The 11,178-nt window shown below is 39.8% G+C and overlaps 1 protein-coding gene across 1 annotated transcript; it reads right to left on the bottom strand.

Moving 5' to 3' along the window:
* Positions 1-2,874: 2,874 nt before the first annotated feature.
* Positions 2,875-7,621, bottom strand: ndufa4a (NDUFA4 mitochondrial complex associated a). Its single transcript, XM_053614179.1, has 4 exons — positions 7,463-7,621; positions 4,363-4,451; positions 3,893-3,953; positions 2,875-3,214 (listed from the first exon to the last, which is right to left on the bottom strand). Exons 1-4 carry the CDS (start codon positions 7,502-7,504, stop codon positions 3,158-3,160), a joined length of 249 nt encoding a protein of 82 aa, XP_053470154.1. The 5' UTR covers positions 7,505-7,621; the 3' UTR covers positions 2,875-3,157.
* Between the last annotated feature and the right edge of the window lie 3,557 nt (positions 7,622-11,178).

Genomic DNA, 11,178 nt, shown 5'->3' with positions numbered 1-11,178 from the left:
TCCTCAGTTCATTGCGACTCCTACGGGAACGGCGCTAGTTTTTATTTACTGCTAACTCTACACAGGATCCTTTATTTAAAACTATGACTTTTATCATCCCGAAAGCAAAAAAAAGAAAAAATACATGATGTGTGCTGCTGATCCATTTAAAGATGCAAAATGTCTGTGCACAAAGGAAACAAGCCATCAAACAGGTGTTATAACCATTACACGAAGGTTTCCCTACAGAAGCTTGTGAATCGAATAGCATCCGAATCACATGCTTACAGGTACCACTATTAGTATTTATACCACATCCTTATTGAATTCTCACATCTGGTTGGTGGAGTTAATTAATATCTAACGGTTTACATGCCGAAGCTTTCTATAAGACGTTTATTTACCATTCATGGAAGGAGTCTCAGATTTGGTTTCTCAGTATCAGAAGCTTGCAACAAGCTGTTTTTCTTGAACTTCCTGAGTTCAAGAGAGACTGGTGAAGGAATGAGAGAGGTTCCAAGCTGCGATCACATCAGTGAGGACAGGAACTAACCCGTTTCATGAACATTAAACGTAACTATAAATGGATAATAAAAAAAAATTTTAAAAAAGAACGGAACGTTATTTAATGAATGAAAAAAAAAACGTCAGTGTTGACAAGAGAAACAAAAGTGTACAGGGCATGCTATTATATGAAAATACTCAACTTTGGATTGTAAACACTAAAAAAGTGAATACATCTTGAATATAGTCCAAATTCTCTAGTATTTCCTATTATACAATTAAGATTAGTAAACCTATTTCTAGACATTATTTTTATTTTAATTTCAGGTTTGAAATGGTCTACTGGCGGACAATTTTGCAGATTTTAAGCATTCGTTGCTAGAAGCAAAATGATCTGCCAATAGAATAAGAAAATGTAACAGGCTGATTAATCTTAATTGATTTAACTTATTTGTCTTATATTATAATAAATTTGCTCGTTTAAGATATTTTCACTGGGTAAGAACATTTTTTGAAGGGTAACACTAACTCTGCTGCGTCACCAACCCGTGGTTGATTATTTCCCCATAACAGCACACCCCACAGTGGTTTATCTTCCATTTATATGTGGAAGATAAATACATAATATAGTCTCGAACAGCGAACTGTCTGGGAATCTAGAACAGCTTGGCTCGTGGTACGGTAATGTGTTTTTCTTCATGTTAAAGCGTCATTTTAAAGCATGTTATTATCCTTTACTTCATGTGCATTCAATTACTAAAAGACAGACTTGGGAAAACCCCAAAATAGGAAACTCTGTATTACATAGACATTAATGCTGCGTTAACAAGAGCTATTTGGCATCATTAAAGATAAACACCGTGGTTAATACTGTATAATAAACAAGTACAGTTCCATTGGAGATAAAAATTAACTTGCTTGGAAAAAAGCTGGCTACGTAGCTAGTTCATAATTGCTAACTTCTTTTCATTAAACCATTTTAAGTCTTACATACTCACCTCCATCCAAGGTGCTGCATCACAAATGCAGCCTTTAGCCAGACATCTCATGGTGTTTTCCCAGCTTAGCCTGCTCGTGCGAATTCACACAACTAGCCCAGCAGTGTTTTTCTTAGAATTCACATTCATTCATCTTCAGTATGAAAGGCCTGAAGTGGGAATACCACATACTGCAATTACCACATACTGCAATTACCACATACAATTTTGCACTCAAGTCTCATTTAGTGAACAGTGGACTAGTTCAACAAGACAGACTTCATTTACGAACCATAATGAACTTTCTTTTACTTTCACACTCTCTGTTGTTACGCAGATGAGGACCGGTTCCCTTCCGAGTCTGGTTCGTCTCAAGGTTTCTTCCTCAGATCAACTTAGGGAGTTTGTCCGTCACCACCGGCTTGCTCATTAGGAATAAATTCACTCACTTAAAATCTGTATCCTGTGTTTTATATTTCCGTAAAGCTGCTTTGAGACGATTTCCGTTGTTAAAAGCACTACACAAATAAAACTGAATTGAATATACTGTAGACGGGATGCTAGTCAATCACAGGCTTGCACATGCATTCAGACCTAGAGCCAATTTATTTTAGCCAAAGCATGTTTTTGGAAGGTAGGAGGAAACTGGAGAACCCAGAGGGAACCCACAGTGTCACAGTAAGAACATGAGGAACTCCGCTGGCAGTAACCCGAGCTCAGGACCGAACCGGGGCCCATCAGACAGTAACGCAACCTACTGCGCCAACATGCCACCCACTAGACAAAAGAAAGTGAAATTAGCGGAGAGAAAATGTTTAACATGCCTATGCAGTGTAGTAGCATTGAGCTTAATACAATTTTATATTTCAGGTGATGCAGAATTGGGGTGGAAAACCCCATGGAGGCAGTGCTAGAGGTACTGTAAGTAATTGGACAGCACAACAGATTTAACAATAAAAGTGCCAAGTCAAGCACTTCCCTTAGTCAAGACTGGCCTTATTAAAAAAAAAATTATATCAGACCAGAAAGAACCATCCAAAGCACAGGGTTCAAGAGTTTAATTATAGAAGTGGCCAGCAGTCAGGACATGCCAATGTGCAAGCCCACAGCAGGAAGGGACAGAGAGGAGGAGGTGGTTTATCTCCAATTCTTCTCCGTGAGCTAAGAATATTACAGACTTTCAGCAGGGACTCCAGGATTGTCTGTCTGTACAATTCTGTCTCCTGGAAGACAGCCATTATTTGGCTCTCTTTGAAAGGTTATGCTGGTAGGAGCTATTCAGGATGACAACACTGGAGCTAATTAGTTAAGAAGGATGACTTTTCTGACTTCTGCTTTCAGGAACTAAGGGCGCTTTTAAAGACGCGAGACCAACAAACTCACACAAACATAAGCACGACCCATAGCCATGATGTTCTCTGTACAAGGGAGATAAGCCTCCTTTATTGTGTTGCTGTAGACATCCTCAAAGAATGAGAGAATAAAAACAAGCAAAATTTAGACCAAACAATTTATAAAAAGGTCTTAAGATGATTAGTCTCAAAATTGTGCGGTTTAGCCTGTTTCCTCAAATTGGGTTAGAGGATGCTGGAGGGGGAAGAAAAAAAACACACAGATCACTTCTTTAATTTTCCATTTTTCTCAAGCCTTTGGTCCAGCAGTTCGCAGGGGAGGAGGCTTCTCCAGATTCTGTGGATTTAGAAGTCTGGCCGATCCTTCTTCAGTTTGCTATAGTCCATGTTCACGGAGAAAAACTGGGCAACAAAAACAAGCAAAAAATAAATAAATAAAAAGAATTTCCAAATTCCCAATTTAGAAACAAGCGGCCTCCTTAACGAGATCTTTGGAAAATTCAATAACTTCTAACGCTGTTTAAGTGTCTAACTCGACTCTGTATCAAATTCACATTAAGGCGAGTGCTTGATTAGATTTGTGACTACTAACGGAGCTTGCATAAAATGAGCTAATGCAAGGTTTAATGAATTAAACTCATTAAGGCTTTAGATTGGGTTCTGATTCGGTCATTCGCTCCTGCCAGAACTCTTAATTTGATCCCCTTAGGCAACATGGCAACAGTGCAAGGCTTACACGCGTTCGCAAACCTCTAATCTTTGCTTTCAGTTTACATACACGTAATGATCTTAGCTCGGCGGCAAAACATTGAGATGTGAGCAGATCTTTAATGTAATGGCATGCACATTTCATTTCACACAGATCTCTCATACTACACCTACTTTTTTTTTTTTTTTAAAACATTTGGATTTTGAAACAAAATATTTGGAGGTATTAAGAACTTGATCTCATTAATCCCATATCTAATTTTAAATAAATAAATAAATAAATAAATAAATAAATAAATAAATAAATAACCCTGTGTGCTGCTTTTAATTCTGATGTAATGTGTGAATTATTGAAAGTCTCCATCTTCCTACCTTGTACTGATCATTGGGCCCCAGTTTGTTCCAGGGTTCAGGGTTGTTCGATTTGTCCCAGCTGTGGATGAGTGGACGAATGAATGTGTGAATGAATAATGAGGACATGCTTGAAAAAACAGGCTCAATGGAGCGTTAATGCCTTTAACCACAAGGAAAAAAACGACACAATCCAACAACCATCCAAACTCATTAGAGTAACGGAAGCATGTAAAATTGCTCATTAACATTACAGACAGCGACTGATGAACGTTTTACTGTAACTCCTAAATCATCCACTTAATGACAGTCTCCTTAAAAGAAAATTGTGGATAGAAAATCAAGGAGTAGATTTACAGTGCTAACTTTAATTCCTTTAGTGAAAAGGTTTTTTTATTATTATTATTTAATGTAGTCATTTAAATAATCCACATCCACAAATAAACTGCTGATGAAGTGTGGAGCTGTGCCGGCGGTGCTGTTGATCTTACCAGACGTCTGGGTTACGGAGAGCCAGTCTAGCCAGGTAAGACATAGACATCACACAGCCGCCTCCGATGAACACAAAGAGGGGGATCAGCTACAAGGAGGAAGGCAGGAAGTAACTTTACTGTGCAATTCACTGCTCATACACCTTCATAAAGGATCTAGGATTTAAAGGATCTAGATTTGAGCATTGCAGGTACTGTGATGAACCAAAAAAACAGACACGCCCACATTAATACTACAGCCCAGCTTTAAGAAATCATTATATTTTATATATATCACAAAAATGACATGGAAATGTTTTTATTTACTTTTTACTCCTGCCTAGGTGATCTTCCTGCCAAGATCATGCTGGGTAAAGAGGCTTTAATCAAGCTGTTAGCTAGCTACATGCCATATCATCACAGACAAACAAATATTATAATAACTAAATAGAATTTAAAATCAAAATATAATCTCATCTAGGTATTATAATATAATTATAACCAAATATTTCGGTTTGTAATCATATACAGCTTGTTAAAAGGGCTGTGACATCCATGTCAGACCTTAGTCTTAATGTGCAATTTTCTCCTTCTCCACTTTTGGAAGTAACCAGCTTATAACTGCAATCTTAACTTCTGATAAATGCCAAAGAGAAACACACTGCAGTTCAGGAGAGCAAGTCGTTTCAGAATTATTTACAGTAGAAAATGTCCAATTTTCACTACGGGAAGTTTTTTTTTCCCAGGCCTCCACACCAGTACATAAACCAAACCATTTAGGTACTGTTTTAAAAACATGACACGGCTGTAGAAGCTTTAACAGTTTACACCAAACTTGCTCGTTTTTTAAGCTCATTAAGTGAACTAAGAAAAGGGAAAACATGAACCGTAATCATCATTAGGGAGGCTGTGTGCAGAATAAGTGAACATATAAAGGCAAAGGAGTCTATATTAGCTTAATTTTTCCCGAAACGTTTCCCGGGGGGGGGGGGGGGGGGGGGCCTTTTCGATGTCTGATTGCTGAGGTCTGAGGAATTAAAGTGCGTTTAAATTCCAAACTCAGACCACATACTCCCCAGGGTACATCATGATGTGATCACATTATCTGGTGGAAACATTTTAATGTGATCTGAAGGAGTTCTTACCTCCCCCCTCCCTATTAATGACAGGTTCATTCTTCTTTTAAAAAAGAAAAAGAAAGAAAGAAAAAAAAAACCTGAATCCAACAAGACAACATAAGTTTCAAAACTTCTGTTCTCAGATAATTGCCAAATTAATGACTTTCTTTCTAGATTTTACTGTTTTTATAGCCCTTCAGTAACATTATTTTATTAAAAAAAAAAAAAAACAAACAGCCTAACAACTTTAGCAACTTTTTGAGCAAACATTAGCAACTGTCCTGCACTCGTCACAGCTCTCTAGTTCACATCACACACTGGTCACTGTTTACCACTGCTCCCGGTCACCGATCCCCACTGCTAACAACCCCTGATCCCCACTGCTCCCGGTCACCACTGTTCCCAGTCACTAATCACCACTGTCTGTCCAGTCAAACTGCTCAGCAGTATGATACTGAAAGTTGCCCAGGGTGCGCCAGGGGAGGCTCCTTCCGTGCACACACACACTCACACACCCATTCATACACAACGGACACTTTGGACTCGCCAATCCGCCTACCACGGGGAAGGAAACCGGAGGAAGGACTGGGGAAGGAAACCGGAGTACCCGGAGGAAACCCCCGCAGCACAGGGAGAACAGGGAGAACATGCAAACTCCACAAACACAGGGCCACGGTGGGAATCGAACCCCCGACCCTGGAAGTGTGAGGCGAACGTGCTAACCACTAAGCCCGAAAAGTTGATTCTCAAACATGGATCAGTACCAACTGTTCATGATCCAGCTTCATATCCAGAAGACCCAAGTATCTCACTTTATATTTTGTGAATGACTGCAAATCGCTTTCCCAAATGTGCTTCTTAGCAAATTCCACAGCTAATGCAGCTAAAGTCACCATTGTCTCCGACTGTATTCACAGAGACATGTCATTATTTAAATTTTTAACCCGAAAACGCTTACTTTCTGTATAATTCTCCTGATTTGTTGTTGCTGTAGTATCAGAAGCACGAGCTGTAAAGGCATAGCCCTCTTCAGGAAAGGGAGCGGGGCACAGCAGCTCATTTGCATGTAAAGAGACACACACTAAAACAACGCGTCTTAGCTTCCACCCAAAAAGGAGCATTTACAGCACGGTATAATAAATGATCTGTGGTATTTTGGGCTGAAACGTCACACACATTCTGGGTACACCCAAGACTTATATTACATCTTGTAAAAAGGTTCATAATAGGTCCCCATTAATATGGCATTTAGTCTGTGACGTCATCTGGTGACTTCTAGCGCTTATGAGCATCAGCTTTCTCCTGAAAACAGCTGGTAACACTGATCCTGGTGCGATGTTAGACGTTACTGGACAAACTAGTGCGACTGATGTACTCCCCCAGCAGTGTGTGGAGCGGACCGTGGAAAACACACACACACACACACACACGTGATTAAAACAGCAGCACGCGTCGCTTTTTGACCTCAACCTCACACACACTACGTCCTTCATGCCCTCACAGTTAGCTTTCAGCTTCGTCACGAACACAGATTCACACTAATTTAATTAAATACTCCAACATAATTAATTATTCTTCATTTTTAAACCCTGTATAACCCTTGCAAAACTGTATAACTCGAATGAACCAAAAACAACTGTAGTATTTATTTTCTTTCCTCAAAGAACTTTCTCAGCGCGTCCTCGGTGTCTACCAGCGACGCGTCACTTTGACATCTCTTCACACGTTAGTTTACGTCGAAAGTTTTCTAACTTTTATTTTACTTATTGTTAAAACAATGTTGCTTCGTACACACTCTTTAAACACCATATTAAAAGCACTAAATGTTGTCACTCAAACTGGACTAATTTTAAAGTAGCTAATATCGCGAGTTAGCCACCTTGCTAGCGTCCTCGTCCTTCGACTTAATCCGTGTATTAGCATGACTGACCTAGCTAGTAAAACTCTTTAAACTGCTTACCAACGGTCCATATTGTGAATGTACCGTGTTTAGCTTTACTTACAGCCGGGTGGCTCTTCAGCTGTCGGCCAACTGTGCTCAACATTCTGGTTCTGGTAAAAAAATAAATAAATTCACAGAGCGACAACGGGTTTAACTGCGGCCTTGAAGAGAGTCACACTGAGCGAGAAAGCTAACGCTAGTAGCGACACGATGACGTCACTTCAAGTACAGACAGAGGTACTTTAAAATGTGCCTGTCTTAAATTCTATTTTAGCCATTTTTTCTTTCTCTAGTCACTAACAACCGTATTTTTTAACGATTAATAAATCATCAGCCTGTTTTTAATTCATTGTTTAAGTTTAAAAAATATATATCTATATATATTCAGATGTTAATCGCGGAATCTCGTAGTTGTTATAGTTGTTTACGACAGGCAATATCTTGGACACCCAATCCTGTCAGTGTAAACGGTAAATAACCTCGCGCTCAAATACCCGTACAAGGACGGAAATAGTGAAATGGTACATAAAACATTACACGACTGCTGTCCACATAACTGAACGTCATATGTCAGAAACCACATCCATTCTGGATATGTCCAAACCGCATGCTGCTGTAGTAAATTTGCCAAAAGTTTGTGGACACCTGATCAATCGTAGCCATATGTGCTGTTCGAACATTTTTAGATTTATGGCCACATTACTGTTCCAATAACCTCCACTCTTCTGGGAAGGCTTTCCATTAGGTTTTGGAGCGTAGCTGGGAATTTCTGCTCATTCAGCATAAAACAAGAGCATTGGTGAGATCAGGTACTGATGTTGGGCGAGGAGGCCTAGTGTGCAGTTGGAGGTCCAGTTCATCCCAAAGGTGTTCAGTGGTGTTGAGATCAGGGTTCTGTGCAGGACACTTGAGTTCTTCCACTCCAACCTTGGCAAACGATGTTTGGGCCTCTTAGTTCCATCCATCCATCCTTGTTCTATACCGCTTATCCTGCTGGGTCACGGGGAACCTGGAGCCTATCCCAGGGAGCATCAGGCACAAGGCGGGGTAGACCCTGGACGAGGTGCACCCCATCCATTGCAGGGCACAATCACACACACCCATTCAAACACTACAGACACTTTGGACATGCCAATCAGGAAAACCCCGCAGCACAGGGAGAACATGCAAACTCCACACACACAGGGCAGCGGCGGGAATCGAACCCCCAACCCTGGAAGAGTGATGTGAACATACTAACCACTAAGCCACCGTGCGTCCCCTCTTATTTCCAGTGAAGAGAAATTGTAATGCTACAGCATACAAAGAGATTCTAGACATTTGTGTGCTTCCAACTTTGTGGCAACAGTTTCGGGAAGAACTGCATATGTGTGTGATGATCAGGTGTCCACAAACTTTTGGACATATAGTGTATGTAAGACTAGCGTAACCCAGAGGTGGTTGTTCCATGTAGTTTTGGGTGTAGTCTTTGCTTCAATCTGATCTGAAACTGTAATGTTTTCAGTTCTTGCTTGTTACAAACATTGGTTTAGTATTAAACGAATACTCTGTTGTTTTTCAACCCAAGCCTGATCTACCACATGTGTCTCATTTTCCGGTACTGAGTGCACAGAGCTCTCATTTTCATTCTATATTGATACCAGGGCTCTTAAGTACTGGTCGATGACAACTGTCTGCAACCTCACCCTGAAAGTATGAGAGAAGCCTAACCTCTAATTGAAGTAATCTATTCTAAGAAAAATCAAATATATTTTTAAACAAACCTTGTCACAATGATTCAAAAAGTCTTATGAATGAGTGTTTTGACTTCCTGTGTCACTGGGTATAAATACGAGGTGACACAGAGGGCATATTCCTTTAGGCATACATCAACATGAGAAAGATTAGAGAATACACAAATCAAATGTGACAAAGGTATACTGACCTTCTTAAATAAGTCCACATCCACTGTCAGGGCACAAAGTAAACAGATTAAATCCCCTGGAGCTGTAATGAATCTGCCTAGCAGGATACTGTTAACTGTAAACTGTTAGCAGGATATTTTCACCAAGGATTAGATATCTGCAGAAGAGTGTAGAAGATTGCAAATTGTAGATTTTTGGGTGACCAAGTCTCTAAATCCACGCCAACAAACCAATTCAAAGGAAAACCTTTTCATTTTATCTAATCATAACCATAAAACACCTAAAGATTGTTAGAGCTTACCTGACTGGAATCAGGTTCTGGGTTTAGAAGTCTCTTTGTCATAAAATAACGCATGGTTATACAGAAAAGAACCAAATACCCCACTGTATGGTGTTAGGGTGGTTAAGTCTGTTATGTTTTTCCTCCAAAGGCCCTCAAAACCTTGTTAGGAAAATATGGTATCATTAAGTACCAGATTTTAAATGACAACCTAGCAGAATTTGCCAGATTCCTTGGTCTGAATTCCCTAATCTCGTTACGTATTATGAGGAAACTCTGTTATGCATTTAGTTGCCAATGGAATGTTGCACAAAGTGGTAAACGCGTGGGTGGAAATAATTAATAATGTGTTCATTCTCAGAATAGATTTAGTTCAATGAAAGATTAGATTTGCAGTGAGATAAATATTAATAACATATTCATAACCTTTATTAATTGTGCCAGTAATTCCAGTGGAGTTGATTGAGGTAAAAATACTACTAAACAGCACGGTGGAAAGATTCACTCACTTTTGAAGACATTAAAAACAACTCTGAAAATTCTGTTCATGACCTGAGGTTGTACCTTTTATACTGGAGTGAGGAGAAAAGAGCAGAGCAGGGGTTTTGTTGCTCTGCCTGTTCTCCTCCACTGACTCTTTTAATCAGATTGCTTTCCCCGACACCCACTCATGTTTGTTTCCCTGCAATTTCATTTTCTGCTCTGAACTGAGCATTAACCTTTCGTTGCAGCGAGTCCTGGTTAAGCAAGCAGGAGGCAAACAGCAATGTCAGAAATAGGAGAGGTGGGTAGAAAGGTTTTCTTCCACAAGGGCTGTTTGACCTGGTTTAAAACGATACTCATCTGCGATCACACCGACATGTCTACGAAAAATAAATCAATCGTCAAATAAGTCCTCTAAGCATCGTGCGGTGAAACCTGGACGTGGAGTAAAGACAGAGATGGTGGATTTATTCATATCCAAATCAAGTTTAATGCCATCTGGTTGGATTTTTCCCCCTCGATGGACAGACGGACAACACGGCTTCGTTGGCAGCCTCGAACACAATGTTCACATACAACAGCTGGTCATCACACACCCCCGATAGTCTGGCTCGGTTTCTCTTTTAGTTTAATATCCAATACAGTTCCAACTGGTCAAAAAAAGATACCAAAACTAATTATTTTTCAAATTCTAATTATTCCATTATCTCTTTGAAATGTACAGAAGAGACAATGATCATTGCACTCATACAGTAAACAAGACACGACAGGAACACAAATATAAGAAAAACATGTCATGTTTTACACGAAAGAATTGACGTTGTCCATCAGATTCAATCTGATGTGGCTTAGATGCAGTGGACACGGTGAGCATTAAAGATGCAAGTCTCAGATGGAGTGACAGAACACACGTATAATGATACACACACTCATGAATGTGCATTATACATTTAAAAACAAAGGAACCACAAAAGAGACATCTGGCAGGGTTCAAAGTAAAACCGACACGAACACATGGACTTGTCTGTGTATAATCTGAGCTGGTGCACTTGCATACCACGACTGTGCTAATCATGCTCACTGTCCTCTGGCTCTAAACCCCCTGGGAAG

This window comes from Ictalurus furcatus, chromosome 2, assembly GCF_023375685.1.
Source record: "Ictalurus furcatus strain D&B chromosome 2, Billie_1.0, whole genome shotgun sequence".
Taxonomy (NCBI): Eukaryota; Metazoa; Chordata; class Actinopteri; order Siluriformes; family Ictaluridae; genus Ictalurus; species Ictalurus furcatus.
This window is presented reverse-complemented; position numbering and strand designations above follow the sequence as displayed.

Bases quoted from the DNA above. Each gene is read 5' to 3' on its own strand.
- ndufa4a (XM_053614179.1), bottom strand. From the start codon at position 7,504: ATGTTGAGCACAGTTGGCCGACAGCTGAAGAGCCACCCGGCT. The intron at 3,954-4,362 runs GTAAGATCAACA...ACTCATCCACAG, and splicing joins CTCCGTAACCCAGACGTCTG to CTGGGACAAATCGAACAACC. The intron at 3,215-3,892 runs GTAGGAAGATGG...TTTGTTGCCCAG, and splicing joins GGCCCAATGATCAGTACAAG to TTTTTCTCCGTGAACATGGA.